Source organism: Corvus brachyrhynchos, unplaced genomic scaffold (assembly GCF_000691975.1).
Source record: "Corvus brachyrhynchos isolate BGI_N302 unplaced genomic scaffold, ASM69197v1 scaffold131, whole genome shotgun sequence".
In the NCBI taxonomy this organism is placed as follows: Eukaryota; Metazoa; Chordata; class Aves; order Passeriformes; family Corvidae; genus Corvus; species Corvus brachyrhynchos.
In genome coordinates, this window is record NW_008236438.1 from 1,454,991 (window position 1) to 1,473,400 (window position 18,410).

Below are 18,410 nucleotides of genomic sequence, written 5' to 3' on the forward strand. Positions count from 1 at the left end.
GCCGCGGGGGGGTCCATGCCCACCCTCTCCCCCACCAGCCCCCCCAAGTCCTTCTGGGCAGGACTGCTCGCAGTGAGATCATCTCCCAGCCTGTGCTTTTGTTTGGGATTGCCCTGGCCCAGGTGCAGCACCTTGCACTTGGCCTTGCTGAACTTTATGAGGTTCACATGAACCTGTTTCTCAAATTTTTCCAGGTGCCCCTGGATGGCATCCCATCCTTCCATTGTGTCACCTGCACTGCTCAGCTTCCTGTCACCTGCAAATGTACTGAGGGTGCACTCGGTCCCACTGTCTCTGCCATTGATAAAGATACTTCTTGATCAGTCCCAAGAAGTGAATGAACGGGCATGTGTTTTCAATCAATCCAAAAAATAACCCATCAGACTTCCTACTCTATGTGTCTTCCATGTCTTATAAGGTTCTGTAAACATGGTATTTTAGTGGTATGGAGTGATGGTCATTTTGAGTTTTCAGTTACTTGATAAAGACAATGAAGTTTTAAATTCAAGAACGGTACTGGAGTTGATTCCTGAGCACTTTCGTGCATTTTGTCTGTGAGACTGCATAAATAATGGAGATCCTTCATACATATATGCTAAATTGACTCGGCAACCTGGTGAGTTTTCAAAAAGGAATGTGGTTGCTTCTTTACTACAGAAAATTCCACCAACTCAAAAGCTGCCATAGCACTAGATATACTTCCAGTATGTCAATAAATCTTGCAGTTTTCAGGAAGCCTCCACTTGTTTTAAAAGATCAGAGAGAAGAGTGTAAGACAGTCCAGAATTTTGGTTAAGGACATGATGTGTGGATTTTTATAGCAGAGAATCTGTTCCTTCCACAAAAACCAGTATTCCATATGGAAAAGCATAGAAATATTTCTAACATTTCACAAGCATGTAAAGTTGCTAAAAATTCAGCTGGAGAGCCCTGTTTTTAGGAGTAGATAGCCATAGTTTAATGTCAAAGTGAAAAGCTTAATGTAAGAGTTGGTTAGTTCATTTCCACTTATGACTGTACCGGGGAAGAATATAATTATAGCACATATGTATAGTATGAAGTTTTGAATGTTTATTGGAGTCTTCAGAATTCATGTGATTTTGGCGAACAGGAGTAGTAGTATGAAAAATGGGATACAATTTAAAAAGTGCAATGGCTAAATTCTAGTAAGAGTGATCAACAGTATGGGTACAGGACAGAACTAAGTTAGGCCACCATTCAATAGGAAAGGATTTGTAGCTTAGAAAGGATTGGAAACCAGACATGAATAAACCAGCAACAAATAAAGTAATCCTTCCACTCAACACAGACAAAGACTTAGCTGAGTGCTGTATCTAGTCTCAGATTTCACGTTTTGAAAGAAGCACTTGGAACTCTCAGAATTACTTGATGGAAGTGTTTCAGAGTACTAAGTATCACTCTTATCCTATTTGAAGAGAAATATTTTGCACAGATTAACTGAAACAATTAATTTTTGAATGTATGTGATTGCATCAGAATTTTTTAATCTCATCACTGGATTCTCTCTATGAAAAATATTTTGTCATGTTCACAGGATCTGCATCATTAGTTTCACTATCAGCAGGTGCTGTAACACCTTCTGGAATGAAATCTGTGTTTGACTACAGTTGTAACTATTTGATATTATCATCAGAATCCTGAAGTGTCACTACTACCTGTATGGGTATCACATGCATGCAATTGTATGTGTTGCAGTAGTCTAAGTCCTAAACAAGATGAGTAGCAGCAGGGTTCTGTGTAAATGCAGCTTGTGTAATGTTTTCTCTTTCAAATTCAGGCCTATCAAGTAAACCAAGTGGCAAGTATCAAGTAGATGAACTATTCCAGCTGGGTCTTCTGTTGTGACTTATTTGGTTTTCTTAATACTAGTCTCTAAGCAAACGACACCTTACTGCCACTATGTTTGACCTCACCTACATTTTGGAGAAAAGTCTTCTTGGTTAAGATTTTAAGCTGAGAATGTAACTGAGTTCTGCCAGATAATCTCTACATCTGCAGCACTCTGTACAACCTTTAAGAAGGAGAAGAATCAAGTAATGCATCTGACTCCTTCTTATTTGGATTGTAAGCAAATGAAGAACAACTAGTGATCAAATAGTACTGAAGACATCCAACAAATCATTAAGAGAAAAGCACCAACACTAGTTCTCAACACGAAGGCACAAGGAAAATAATACCTGGAAGAACTCCGATCAAGAATGTCTTTCCAAGGTACCTAGATGCTGTAAAATTGTGTCCACTTAGTTATTGTCAGACATTTTTATTCTCTGACCCCTTCTTTGAGCTGATACCATGTTTATTATGATATTTTTAAATTCTGCAAGGGAAATTGGATTTTGATTGCTGCAGACAAATATAGATAATCATTCCCACACAGCAGTAGAGGTTGCAATAAAATGTCTCAGTAAAGATTCTGATATTCCACATTAAAACTTAGTATTATGCATTTCTCTTCAGCACTCTTCACAACATTTCCTCAGATGCGTTCTTAGACAGTAAAATCTGGTAATAATTATCAAACACCATACACACTGTTTACAATAGAGTCATATTTCTTCTTTTTTTATTGCATAAAAAGTAGAATGCTGCTGAAAAGTGCCCAAATGTCTGCTACGTGCCATGCCAATACAGCAGCTCAGCCAAATATGCAGAGAGAAGTTTGCCAAATAAAAGAAAACATAACAAATTGGTAATGGTTTCTATCTTGACAGAGAACGAAAATTATACCTCTATGTGTGGCCACTCATGGACACATAAAAATGTCTTAGAGGCAATCATTTTACCTCAGATAACACACCCTGACAGTAGAGCAAAGCATATTGGCAGGCTTTCCCTTCCCATAAAAACAGCAACCATGACCTACAAAATGGCCTGGAGGAATCACGTAGTTTGTATGTTTCATATATGCATATGTCATACACTAATTGTATTTAATAAAAATAAAATAAAGTAAAATACTGTCTTTTGAGAAGTAGATTCAAATTAAGACAGAATTTTAAAATGTAAAGTCAGTATAGTTATATCAAATACTCCTATACAACAAAGGTACTGAAAATGTAAACACTTAATTCAAAATATGCAATTTAACTTTTCAAGTGCTTCTAACAATCATTAATAGCTTTCTGAAGATTCCATTGCTTTGTTAATGTTGTTTATAGCCCATTTGCGTAACATACATTTTACAATTTACTTGGCCTCAAAGTAAATTATTTGGAAACAGACTGTCTCATCTGAGACTGTCTCATCTGAGAGAGCAAGAGGTGGTTGTGGGTGTGAGAGTGGGACTGCATAGAGAGCACCCATGGAGTGAGTGGGCAGGCAATGCTGAGGCAACAAGAAAACAAAGTTAATATGCACACTTACTGCGCTGCAAAATTAATATGATATTAATTATTAGTCTATTATGTAGTTTCATATTATTCCAAGTATCTTGTTTTAGTGCAATTCTGAATGTAATATTATTTTCTGAACAAAAATACAACTTCATAATCTGAAATTGCAACAGTTCTTCACTCAGTAGGAATTACAGTGGATAGTATCACTGACAATTAGTTACTCAGGTTTGGGTTTATTTTCAGTTTTTACCGACAATATCAGTAGTTACTCAGAAAGAAATAGGAAAGATATGTTTGAACTCTATAAAAGTATTTAAAAGACTGATTGTACTACTGTGATGAAAAAATATTTGACATAAAGATCAAGTTCATAAGAAGTTCATAAAAAGGCCAGATAAGGGAATCTTATACTGAACATGGGAGGTTTAGACCACATATTTGGAAGTATTTCTATACCAAGAGGGTGGTCAAACACTGGAACAGGCTTCCTAGAGAGAAGATCAATGCCCCTAGCGGGTCAGTGTTGGAGAGGTATTTGGGCAATACCAACACGCTATAGCTTTTGGCCAGCCCTGAAGCAGTCAGGCAGTTGGACTGGATAAATCACTGTAGGTCTCTTCCAACTGAAACAGTTGTTCTATAATTCTTGGAGGACTTAGAAGCACTTTGGTAGCTCAGAAGGATCTCAAAATATCAGTGAAATTCAAGGATCTCAAAATGTATTTGTATGTTATCTCTCATCCTCAAAGCGACTGAGGCAGGAAAAGACATAACGAAGGAAGAAAACATGGTTTGAAGAAGCAACAAAATTATTTTAAGTCATTTGGGATACAGAAATACTGGTTGTCTTAAAATACTTGCCAAGAACTTTCTTAAGGTTTCTATTTTACTGGTAGTTTTGCTGCAGCTCTGATGGCTTATGCATACAACTATGGAAAAAACTGTAGGCAGAGACAGCCTATTTTGTTGGACCAGCTGTAGTGTTTGCCTTATAAACGGAGATGATCTATCCTTACAAAACTTTTTTGCTAGGATTTCTTTTCTTTTTTTCTAGGCATTTTATGCATTTTTGCATTATGCATACTTTTATGAGCATCTATCAGCATGCAGCCTAGGACTTCAAGATTACACTTCCAATCACACTGATTTTTATCCCCTTGCTTACCTGAGGTGGGTTCTTTGCATGAAAGATGAACATGAGACAGCAGGCTACACACTGCTTCCTTGACTGAGAGGTGTTGAGACAATAACTTCTGCAGTGCTTTATCAACTTCAGTAATACCCCACTTCCTTGGGGTCACCTTACACTTCAGATCAGTCAGTCTACCTTCATCTCATCCATCATTTAAAAATACTTACCATCCCCAACACCCAGTTTTAGAAGGACTTCAAACTACGGAAAGCTAAGTGTCATCTACTCTTACGCCTTATTTTTCAGAATGCTAAATGAATACATTTTAGCTGACTCCTAACGCAGCAGGTGCCTTCACATTTGGTGTTTTCTGCTACTCAGATTCTGCTTACCAGTAAGACTATGTTAGTACAGTAGGATTTCCATTGGTAAAGACAGAAATCCAAACAAAGAAAAACTCACCATCCTTCATCATTATCTACATCAGGTTCTGAAAGCTCATTTTCAGGAGTTTCTTCAATTGCCTGGGTTAACTTCGATTTAAATCGGTCCAACAATGCCAGTGTCTGAAATGAAACACATGGTTTTACAGAAGTTGTATATTTCTGTATTTCTACAGACCAACAGGCATACACAACATTTTTATTATTTTGAGAAAAAGTACAATGAGAGTGATCTTTCATATGAATTCAGAAGAAACACTTTAGAGAGGGAAGTGAGAGAGCAAGAGGTGGTCGTGGGTGTGAGAGTGGGACTGCATGGAGAGCACCCATGGAGTGAGTGGGCAGGCAATGCTGAGGCAACAAGAGCAAGCAGGGAGTGGCCCATCAGGTGTGAAAAAGCACTTCTCTCACCATCTAGTGAAATAAAAATGCATATTTAAGGAAGAAAAACTTGTGGCTGCATAAAGAATATAACAGCTGATTAAATGACACTGCTGACAATGAATTTTACTTTTTGGACCTGCTACTGTCCTCTTTTAAAGCAATCTACTGTATAAATTACAAACCATTCAAGCTTTGAAGACCCAGTTTAACTGATATTTATATACTTTATGTTGATGATCTTTAAAATTATGTGGGGGTATTGAAAAAATTCACCACTTTTGCCTCAAATAAAATGAACCACCTTAACTATTTCTGCAGATACAGGTTCTTATGCTGCATACATAAAGCTCATAGTCATTTAAATTTGGTATTTTATTCTCAAACTGACATTGCCTGGTCTTTCAGGGACAATGAAGTGACCAAATCTCAGATGACACCTGAATATCATGCCACAGTTCTTGTTTCTCATCATCTGAAATGGGAGTTTGATTACACAAAAATTTTGTGTCTGAGCCTTGTGATGGGAGAGGGGGCTCTTCAAAAAAAAGCATAGAGTGTATGAATAATTTGCACAGCCCACAGCTTTTTTTTGCTGATATTTGAGACATTCCTGAAAATGAAAGCATCCGGGAATAAGGGCCTAACTGAATTTATGTGGCAGGTTACATTTGATTTGTAGGTGATAGGTTGGCAACTTATGTTGTAAAACACCTCTGTATGGCTGTGTAGTTTTGTTTGGTCAAGTTTTTCAAATTTAAAAGAATAAAAACTAAACAAGAATAGAAAACAGAAATAGGAAATACCAGAAGTGTTCACTGGAATCAAATTTCCTTCTGGGAGCAATCTTAACTTGAGGAGTTTCCTGGCTTTTGAATTCTTTCAAAAACATATTTTAGCACTGCCAAGGGCAAATTTTGGAGGACTTTTTTTGCATTTACTTTCTTTATTTTCTGTCTAATCTTCTGTTTAAGATGAGAGAGAGGAAAGTTTTGAAGATATTTGGGCCTACAAATCATTCTAGTTCTACAGCTTTCCCCACTATTGCAAACAAACACTCTACTTGCAACACCTGAAACAGCAAACCTTTGCGCCTAGGCCATCAGAAGGAAACAAACTGACCCTTTTAATATGAAATTGTGACCAAAAAAAGCCACATTCCTTGTGTCTTGTCTAATTTTCTCTGGCGTCAGCATTCCTGTGAACAGACCTGATGACAGAAATAATTTTGAAATATCTAAGTAGGCACTTTTGCAATAAGTCACTAGATGCTATACTGTGCTTCAAATAACTTTATAATTTGACCTTTGTAGAATAAGATGGCTAGGACTTACATTATCCAGTATTTTAGGGAAACATACCTTCTCTCCTTCTTCCTTACTTGTTGCACTGAGGATGGAAAATAGTATTGTGCTGTAGGATCAGTTACAAGGGATGCAAGACTAGAAGAGGCTCTCCACAAGTGAAATGGATTACAAAGAACTTGATTAATTACTGTTGAATAGTTGCCAGCAAGGTTACATAAATAAAAATTAAGATCTACTAGAATACATATCCCTATCATCTCATTTTGTTTTCCTGTGATGTCCATGACAGGGCTGATGTAAATTCATTAGATGTAGTTTGAAGTCCCTTGATCCACACTGCCAACAGAGCTTTAGTACTCTTTGATTCAAAGATAATGGGATGTTGAATGTACAAAGTTTCCATAAACTTCTTAGTTTAGAACTAAATCAGCTTGCTACATATATCAAGGTTTGCCAAATGCTGCTTTGAAGTTACTAAGCCTCAAGTTTCCAGTCTCTTCTAGATTCAACATGTGAACAGGAACATCTTCGTAGCTGAACTGACATGCACTGACAAACCAATGTGTTTGATGTACTGCACAGATTTTAAGTTGATGGTATTTCCACTTCATAGGCAGTTTCATATATTTAACCATTTCAGACCTTCCTATTTTAGAAAAAACAAATACTTTTGTAAAGTAAACTGTACTTTGCTCGTATTTGCCTACTAAAGTCTACAGACATCCTAGCTAATTTTGAATAATAATTTTCATTGCATTTAAAAAAGATTCTCTTTTTACAGTACTTATAAACTATTTCTTTCATTTCATGACACCAAGAAGTACTGATGAATTTAATCTTTTTAAACCATAATTTAAAATGCTAAAAAACCCAGCTAGAATAAATGCAAGGTATATAAACTTCTGTCCCAGTGTTACCTTATGGCAAGGAAAGTGTAAGGTGAAGAAATGTGAACTCTCACAAATGTAATCAAGGACTCTTCTTCATGACTAGCATTTCCTTCCAGAAGATTTTAGTAACTAAACTGGGAGCCCTTTCAGACACACATTGAAAATTCATTTACCTGTCCACCTGGGTAATTAAAAGATTTATTCTTACAAATAATAACTTTCTTTTAATGGAAAATGAAACAACAGATTTTAAAACTTTGCTTTTATACAAATGAAGAGATAAATATATTCAGAACATTCTTCTGGATTTTTGTTGCCCAGGCTATCAAACTATTACCTGATCTTCACGGGAAACTCCTTTCTTTGGCTGTTGCTTTCGCTTGTCTTCATATTTTCTCTTCTCCTGAAGGTACTCCTCAACAACACTGTTTGGAGCAGGTTCCTCCTCTGAATAAGCAAACATACTTCGTTAAACAAATTTAATTTGGTTTCATGATTTAGTGTCTTTTTGGAGATAAAATACCAAGCAAAACACTCCCATAAAACATTTCAGTTGTACTGCTTTCTCAGCAGTAGAATGATTTGCTACTTACCGAAATGAAAAACACAACACTGTACCGGGCAGACAATGAGTCAAAAGATTTTTGTTTCAGTTATATTTTATTATGGAGCCAGGGAAAGCAGGGTAACAGAAATAAAACCTCTGATAAAAACTGCTGAAATTCCTTTAACAAGTTGACCTTAATTTCTGAAGATCTTTCTTGAAGCAGTTGAACTGTTATGTGTATTAATATTCTGTGACTATTTGTTAAAAAGTAGACAAATAACCTACAGAAAAATTCACAGTTTTCTTCTTTTGTAGGCTGAAGTAGCCACGAATCAAATCCTTGATCTTGCAATAGGGAAAAACCCCCTATTTTTAAAAGTAACATTTGAACTTTAAACAGAGTCCATCTTGTCAATCAGGAAAAAACTCTTTTTTATATAACAAAATGATACATGGATGAGTCAAGAGCTGCTCTTCTTTGTCTTTTTTAACAGTGTCTTCACTGCAAAGTATTCACTATCCCATTAAATTATTTGTTAATAATTTAATGCGACAAAAACTGAATTGGAAAATTGATCAATTCACATTCACATTTTCTTCTTGAATAGCATTAAGACATTGTACATACTGAATTACTATACTTGAAATTTATGTACACATATTTATGCAATTGCTATTCCTGGTAACAAACAGAAGAGTAAACTCTCTGGATGTCCATTGCAAATGATGAACAAAAATACTTTTGGAGAAAATTGTTTCAACAAATTTCAGGATATATAGCCTGATGAACACTGTATCTAAATGAATCTGTTGTTACCAGGTTTTTCAGATGAGTGCTGACAGCTATATAGAAAAAGTGTCTGATTCCAAACTAAATTTCTCTCACAACTGAAGTTTTCTATGAAGTTTATAAACACAGCACTTTGTAATAAAAGGAAATAAATTTGTAATGATATATCTACATATATTTGTTTATGTATTTCGACAAATAAAATATCTTATTTCCTTTTTATCTTCATTTCTACATTGCATTTAAATAACATTTAAACTCTTTCTACATTGTATTTAAAGGGTACCAGGGAAAATAATCAAACTTACATAATAGCATTCAGAGCTGGGTTTTTTTGCTGTTTTCCAGTTGATATGTTGGATATAATGATGAACAGACTATGGCAGGTACCAGCAAGATAAAGAAAGAAAAATCCATCTTCCAGAATGAGCAAAATAGATAAATGCACACACACACACACATTTAGGGATGATTAAACAGCTGCCATAAATCTGTCATAAAATCTCATGCAGCATAGTATCAGATGAACTGAGGAGAACAGAAGTACAGTATAAAACTACCACACATAATGACAAAACTCAGTATTTCCCCCTATAATGTCAATCTCTTCTACAAATTAAAAATCCCGTTCTTAATTCAAAACCAACCCCTTGTGAAAATAATGCATTCGTTTTTGCATAAATGCATGTATCCAAACTGCTGGCTATCTGGAAACAACATAATGTCTTCTTTTACTAACATTTAGCCCTAGATAAATAATTTCAACTACAAAACCATCTGCTTCCTTATTAAAAACAACCTTTCAGGTGACATTTACCTAAATGAGTGCTTTGAAAGGAATTGCATTTACGCCATGATCAATGTAACTGCCCATCTGTGAGAAGCAAAAGAACTGAGAAGGGTGTTCTTGAGTATGTATGAAAATGCCAGTCTCAAACTGGACACAAACATTTAAACCTGCAATCCACCCTTGATATACATATGCTGAATTTTAAGATGTGATCCTTAGTCATATAGGTTTTTTGACTAAAATTTAGTTTAATGTAGTGCAGCTCAAATACAATGCTCATACAAAAAGGGTAAAATTCCCAAATTCCCCTTTTTGTGTTTTTTTTTTGTTGTTTGGTGGTTTGTTTTTTTCTTTTTTTGTTTTTTTTTTTGTTTGTGTATTTTTATCACTCTCATATGTGTGCCACTTACTGTTAATACAAATAATTCAAATTTCAGTTAAAGCCTTTTTTTAAGACCGTTGGTTTCTTGGGTCTTTGCCTGTCAGAGGTTTTCTAATCCTCAACTTCATGCTCTCTGCCTCCTAGAAAAGCCTTTTCATAAGTAAGACAAAAGATAATCAGATCCACTTGAACTAACGTCAGAGTGAGTCAACTAAAAGAGCTGGGCACTTGTATGCATCATATTTTTGCATCTTTCATTAAAATGACTTAAAGACAAACTTATATTTCTTCATGAAGTCCTACAACCTATCACTTAACACTGAAAGCAAGCAGCAAAACAGAAGGATTTTCAAGAGCCCTTAAGTCAATGGGTTATTAACACATTTTCAAACTTGAAACCACCAATAATTTCAAAACCACAGAGTACTTTTGAATATAAATTATATATTCAGTTTTTGATAAGCAGGAATTATTTGATAAAGTTATTTTGTGTCTGACTGGTAATTAGCAAGTTAGAAAAAATGTCCAGAAGAGAGACTTTGGTAAGAAACGTTTTTAAATGTAAAAGTAGATTGCTGCCTACTACTCTGCAACCCAGATTCCCTGCAACTGTAACTGCAATTTTGCAGCTGAATTGAAAATAAGAGGAACAATAGCACTGTATGAAGGATTTGACCTTCATATCAAGGTAGACAAATTTAGGTCCAGTTTGCTGATTCAGCAAAAGTATAAGGATCATGACTTTGGTATTAATCTCCTTAATCTAAGAGGATTTACTCAGGCAAAAATTAATGAAAAATGACATGGATATACAGAAGTGAAATAAAAATTAAATTGAATTTAGGTATTGCAAGATGCAGAAGGTAATTTAAGTTACAGGAAATCTTGCAGACTTGTTCCCTAGGAGGATCTCACCACAAAGAGTAAATAGCATGAAGCAAATAATTTCTTCTTTAGTTTGAACAAGCTGTTGTGTATATTCTGTCACTAAGGAAGGTGAGGGGGGGAAAAAAAGAAAAACCAAAAAAGATAACCTTCCTTATTGAAAATATATTTCACCCTACTTTCAAAAGAATTTTTAAGTACATTGCTAATTACATCAGCTAGCTTGGGTTGCTACCAAGAAAGTCTTCATCTTATTGTGGCAAACACTTTATCATTTAAGTAATTAATTTTCTTTCAGACAGATTCTTCTATCCTGAAATTATGGCCAATACATGCCAACATGATGGTGTAACCTAACCTAAAACTTCGGGTTTGGGACATGGTTTTACAATGATAGTCTGAAACTACGAAGGAAATTCTGAAGTCCTTAAACCAGAAAGGAAGAGATTGATTTTAAAAAAATATGGAAGACCTTATTTTGCTCACACTTAAATAAGGAACAGTTCAAATGATGTCAGCTTTTAACTAGAAAATGATAGAAGTATAACAAAGACAAAACTTGATCCAAGGGCATTGAATGGAAATGAATGGATGGTTTAATGATGGATCAATTCCTAATAGGAAGTGAAACAGAAGAGAAAGCTTGATAATTCTAAGCTTAGTTCCAAAAGCATCTGGTAAATTTAACAACATAACAAACACTCAACAAAAGGTGTATCAGAAGTGCTCTATTTTTGAAAGTGCAATTTTAACTTCCACTTTATGGAAACCAAGAAATGTGAATTCTAATTCAGCTGGCCTGTGGTAGATCAGAACAGAATGATCACTGCTTATGCTCGCACTCATATTGCCCTGAAAGACAGGGCTCCATTTCTAGAACTGCAAGTAGGGTAACTTTACCTTTAAAAGTCCACCAGTTGTGGGACAGATAGGGTACAATTTCACACAAATACAGGTCTGAGAGTATGCATACAATTTTCCACAGTACAAACTTTTTTAAACAAACCTTGTAGTAATTACTGTCCTTGTAGTTAGAACAGGTATTTTTTCCTTTTTAAGAAAGAGATAATAAAGCTGTGTATAAAACACTTGTTGGAAAAAGAAGGGAATTTGGTTTGGTGAAAGTATTACCAGAAATACAGAAGAGCAGAAACAATACATATTGTGACAGAAAAACACATGCTGATTCTGAAGGTTTAATGTCACCATAAAAAAGGAAGAGCCTATTGCACTGAAAAGGATCAATGAAAGACTAGTTTATGATTTTTCTTTGATGAGATACAACTAGCATGAAGATTTTTACACACACTTAAGCATCTTACATCACAAAACATTCCTGATATGCTATACTTCACAAATGTAATCCCATTAACTCTTATAATGCAATTTTCTCATATGTAATCATGAGTTTATACAGAACTGAGGTAAGATAACAAGGAGAATGTACAAAGATACCTGTATTAAAAGGTATCCCAGTTTACTTAGCAGGGTTTGTGTATGTTTTAAATGTGGTGGGCCCATACATTTTCCTTGGTATCCAAAATGCATTCTTTAGCAACTGAGATGACACATTTCATATGATAAAAGACCTATTGGACAAAAATGACAAGAAATGCATGGCATAGCTAGACTAAGTATCAAGGGGGAAAAAACCTCAAAAACTTCTTGTCTGAAGTGAAAGAAATTATGATTGAATGTTTTGGTGAATTAAAATAAGAGGCCTAAACCACATTCCTGTATTAGTTCAGTATATTCCACTTTCAGCTCATCAATATTGAGTTTATATTGCATTCTTTTGGAATTGTAGAGGTATGCAGTACTGATTTTAAAAATCTTATTGAGATGAAATCTTAAAAAGAGAAGCTGTTTTTGTTCCAAACCAAATAAAATCTTTACAAATTACAAAATAAATTCTAATATGCCGTAATATTTCAGGAATTAAAATGGAATTCCTATCAGAAGTTACAAATACAGAACTTAGAGACACTTTAGATAATTAAAAACCAAGACAAATAACTCACTTCTTCCAGAATTAGGGAAAAAAAATTACAGTTTTAAATACTATATATATGAAACTTAAAACATTATAGTTTAGTGTAAAGTAGTGTAAGAATTAATAAACCAGAAAAAAAAAAAAGGAAATAATTTTATGCTTGAAAGAATTAGTAACATCCTCTCCTGTATATTTTTGCTTAGGACTAGTTCTACTAGTGGATTTATTTGCAACTTCAAGAACTGTTCAGTTACTGTTGCTATAGCTCGGGCCTGCCTAAGATCCTAAAGAGCCACTGCTTGCCAAGAAGTTAGGTAAGAGTCAGGAAATATTTAGCAACTGTGAACAACTGAATAGATTCGTTTACAGAATGAGCTTCCAGGGCTGGACTGATTACTAGATTTTCAGTTTGCTACAGTGAAAAAAGCAACAGTTCTAGAACAAACCTACTAGTTCATTTAGCCAACTCAAATAATAAAATCTTAGAAGTAATTCCTAGAGCTTCAAAACACTTATTTGAAAGACCAGAGCAGATTTGCAGAACAGGGTGAACTGCAAGTTTTGAGTAAATCCTTTCTGAACTTCGGTAGCTTTTAGGCACATGGTCCTAGTCTAAAATGCAGTTAATTTTCAAATGTCAGTGGATTTTGAGTACACATTTAAGATTACTACTAAAATCAAAGCTAGTTTAACAGTGAGGTTTTGTCCTTTTCTTCTGCTTCTGCAGACAGAGAGACCAGAGGAAAAAGGCATTCACTTTAGCAGGAAGGGGACTGCATAGTGATGTTGGGTACTAGGAGATTAAATGTAAAAAACCATGCAAATAGACAAAGAAAAAGTTTTGCAAAGGTCACAAATTCAAGATGGATACTTTTATACAATGCAGCTCTCCTGCATATACTGAAAAAATCTTCATACTTAATGCATTTATGCTGCAAAGTTCCCAAACCATCAAGATTTGGATGTTATTATTTTCAGAGTGTTCTGAAGGGTGCAAAATTCAAGTCCCAGACTTAAAGAAAGCATCCTTCCATGTAACACAGGGCTTAATTCTTTGAGTGCCCCTGACATTACCCAAACCTTATAATACAACAGAAATAAAACGTAATCTTACACTGGCATCCTTACTTGATTTTGAAAATTTTCTAAACATTTCAATCATTTGACTACCATATCACAATTAAAAACAAAGCAGAAAACACTGCATGCCTCAGTAGAATTCTTACCCTTGAATGTTGGTTTTTACATCAGTTGTTAGGTTTCCCTGCTCAGACAGTATATTACAGCTTTTCTGTTTTCTCATGTGTGTGTGACAATTAAATTTCACCACAGATTATTCGACAGCTTACAAAAATGCTCTAACAAGAAAAACTAAAATGTTACTTCCTAAATACTACTACTATTTAAAACCAATATACAGTTAAACAACTGGGCAGATGCTGTATGTCTAAAGCAGATTTCACAGAAGTACATTCCCAGGTTTACTCTACAGAACTTTGAAAAGTGTATCTTTTTTGAGTATTTGACCAAGTACCTCAAAATGCTGAAGTAATTCAGCACTCAAATTATAGTGTTTGATGTAATTTCTGGCATCACTACAACAAATGTCACATAAAAGAAAAACATCTTATTTAAAGTAAGGTCTTGACAGCAGTCTGGCATAGTCGACAATACCACTCACAAATTGGAAGACTGGTTATAATCAAACATGTACGGAGGGAACTATTTTTTTTCTCTGACCTCTTGAAACAATGTAAACACTTAAATTTTCACTCTCCAGTCTTTCTTAATTAATCTAATCTCTGAATACAGAAAAATATTAGGTAAGCATAATATGAACAATTTGAAGAAGCGATACTAAATGTGATGCCAACACTAATAAAGATCTGTGCAGTGGACTTAAAATAAACGTGTCATGCTGCCATCCCTTCCTTAGCATCCTCCCAGAAATAGACCCAATCCTGCCCAGTATGACCTAAGCCTTATTCTCACCATTTTGGGATCTTCAGTGAATTTCTCCCACGATGGTTCCAGATTTTGGCTGAGATTTAGCGTTTATTAATCAAGCACATAATCATATTAATGTGGTTACATAGCCTCTGAACTAACATTTTTTCCTAATGCAACCAGCTCAAAGCATAGGCAGACACACTGCAAGTGTCTGCACCATCTGCACAGACATACCTGAGACAGCATGACACAACTCACTCTCCCTCCCACACTCCCCAAGAGCATAGGCAGAGAACAATGGAAAAATCTCCTGCTACTTACACATCAATGATAGAAGTATTTTTTAAATAGACACAATTTTTTATATGTAAACTAATGTGGAATAGGTAAACTATTATACATTTAGCAGACTGTCTTCCATGTTGACAGCTCTATTGTAGTGATGAAAATTCAGGCCAATAAATATAAAATGACTAAGTGAACTAAGTGAAATATATGAAATGCTTTTAACTTTGGAGCAAGATTACTTACTTGGTACAACACTTCAACTTCTGTTAGAGTTCATTATGTTCAAGATAAAGTGTTTCTAAAGTCTATTCTATTATTCCTCAGTTGTAAATTCTGTTTCACAATAAAGGTATGCTTCATTCCTTTGACCAACCATCTCTAAATACTTAAGATTCCACCCTTCCATCCCACTCCCTACATAAATTACACGTATCTCCAAGTATCTCGTAATAAACCTGTCCACATAGTGTTCTGCTAGTTTTGGGTGTTTTTGTCCATTTTTATCAAATTGTTCATTATCTTTTTTGGTGGTACAATACTGGGAACTGAGTGCAATAATACAGCTGCACTTTTACGGTTACTGCATTTGTAGCAACAACCACAGTGACGGCCACATCACAGAATAAATTAATGTTCAGTTTGTTTTCTAGTACAAACCTGAAATCTTTCACTACATTTTCATTAATAATTTTATCCCTCACTACTTGCATCTCATTTAACATCCTTTTAATTTTACCTTAAATTTTAGAATATGTTTACTTTTAAGATTTTTATTTAGGCACTCCAATAACTAGTTCAGTAGGTTCTTTCCTGCCATCTATTTTTCTCAACAGGTACTGGAACAAACCCCTCCATATCACAAAAAGGAAAATCAAGATTATTCAAAATTATTTTTACCATTAGCTGTTACCTGCGTATTTTCAATTGATTTATGTCCTGCCTTCTATTTATTTAAAAAAAAATACAAGCCAACCCCACCAACCTTGATGCTCCCTTTGCTTGAATAAAAGGTATCCTTCCAAACTGTACCATAGTAGTAACTATTGCCCAAGTATTATTTTAGTCTGTCACTGTAAAGGTAAATTTCCTCAAATTACAAAGTCCACTGACTTAACTGGCATCAGAACAGGAATTAGTTTAAGCAATAGTGTAAGAACTATTTATCATATATGTACAATTTATCATATATGTACGTAAGAACTACACTTTACCTTTTCTATACCTCTACTCACAGATCTTTTTTTACATGGCTCATGACAGCATTCATTATTTTGCCAGTGAGAGCTTATATTCATTCAGTGATTCCTACAACATTTTCAGAGTCAGCAATTTTTAACATCTGGTGCCAGATTTCATATACAAGTTCATGATACTGTATTTTTTATTTTGTCAAAACGGTGCTGATCAAGCTCACCTGTTATTCAAAAGAGTCCATGAGTTTTTCTAAAACTATGTTATACTTTCTACCACTCTTGTAAATTGTGTGTTACCTGAATTTTTTTAAAAATAATTTTATATTTTCTTTCAGATTTCTATGATATTGAGAACTGAACTACAAAGCTACTCTAAAAACGTGTCTTGCAACTCCAGAGTGTTTAAAGACACTTTTTTGTTTCTTCAGTTTGGCTAAAAAGAGGTGCTACATCCATCTGGAATAAAATGTGCACCTTACTTACTATTATAAGCTTAGCAATTTATACACATTTTAAAAGAAAGAGAATATAAAAACTATCTAACAAAGAAGTGGGCAGCTGAAGATCCCATTTTGCTAAGATTTAAGGAAAATAAATATGGTAGTGACTTTCGGAATTTGAGTTCCATTGGTGTCCTAAGATACATACAAGTTTGAAGTCAATAGTTTTGAGTCCAAAGTTAACCATCTACATTTAAGAACGCTTCCAAGTCAGAAAGTCAGGAAGACTCAGCAAATCAGAGGTCATGTTGGGGTCACTGAGGCAACAGCTGAGGCAGCTGCTGGGCCAGAGAGCCCCGAAATAGGAAAGGCCTGCTGATGGAAAAACTCAAGATATTTGACATACCACTCTCACCTTTGTGTTAGTAAAGGAAAAGCCTCTCCCAGAACTCCCTGCAGACGAAATGTAACCTTTCACACCCCCCAGACTCTGGTTGAAGAAAACTCCTCTCCAAGCAGACTCTGTGGCTGCATACCTGACCTGGTCCCCCACTCTGCCCCTTCCCTCTGCTCACTGGTTCTCTTCCCTGGTCCCGCCTGTGTACCGCCCCCGTGCCCTCAGATCACTGGCCCTTGTGACCCTTTGTAAACCTGAGCAGGAACACTGGGGCCTCTCTCGCACCCGGTCCTCTTTGCAGAGAATGAAATAAACCTCGTCTGTGGAACGCGCCATGCAGAGGGCCCTCCTTGACTCCTCATCTCTGGTAATGTTGAGCTATCTGTGTTGAGTGTGTGTGTGTGTCCTCAGTGCTAAACATCTGCGGGGCTGAAAGGAGAAGCTTGCTAGTGGCTATACTGCTGCACCCGAGCAGTCTTGAGCCCAAGACGGTTTTGGAGAACACAGCAGCGATCTCCCTATCACCCTAACACCACACACTCCTATAAGGTCACAGCACAGATGTAACTAAAGAACCCTTAGGAGGAGAAATACTACCTGATTTGAAAGAACAAATGCTACCTGTACCATTTCCTTACATACTGGCATCATTACATTACTACCATTCCTAAGGAAAGAAAAGAAAAATCTGCATTTCAACAATAGAGTCTACATTTATGTACACAGAGCACAAAACCAAAAAAACCTTTAAAACCAGAATGTTAACTGGAGATCTACACAAAACCTCTTACCTTCTTTTTCTTTGGGTCTTAAAGCTCTTTCTTCTTTTTTCTGCTTTGCTTCCAGCAGTTCGCGTTTCAGCTGTCGTGCTTCCTTCCGTAGCTCTTCACTGCAAAGAGAAATATTTACAAGAATATAATCTTCTGTGATGTAAAATCACTCAGAACAAACAGAATTGAAGTGAATGGGCAGTAGATTTTTGATACAAACAAAGAGAAGGTACAGACTCACTGATGCTAAGAACATGGCTTAAAAATTAATTAGGACCTCAGAAAGTCCGTATTTTCATTAGAAGGGATAACAAAAGAACATTAGTCTTACTTTAAGACCCTAATAGAAATAGGCCAAGGAAATAAATAATAAAACAAGGAATCTGCATCTGAATTTTACTTTAACATTCTAATTAGCCATGAGAACCACACAAAGATAATCTGGAACAGAGGCACTGCCAAATAAATATTGCACG

At 35.4% G+C, this 18,410-nt stretch overlaps 1 protein-coding gene across 1 annotated transcript in view; it reads right to left on the reverse strand.

The window, feature by feature from the left end:
• Window positions 1-18,087, reverse strand: part of LOC103624316 (peptidyl-prolyl cis-trans isomerase CWC27 homolog) — a gene marked incomplete at its 5' end in the record, with an annotated part of 32,069 nt that extends 13,982 nt beyond the window's left edge. Inside the window, 3 exons of the mRNA XM_008643547.2 lie at window positions 4,951-5,054; window positions 7,847-7,956; window positions 17,956-18,087. Of these exons, the coding sequence (XP_008641769.2) occupies window positions 4,951-5,054; window positions 7,847-7,956; window positions 17,956-18,087 (346 nt within the window). The remainder of the gene's footprint in view (window positions 1-4,950; window positions 5,055-7,846; window positions 7,957-17,955) is intronic.
• Between the last annotated feature and the right edge of the window lie 323 nt (window positions 18,088-18,410).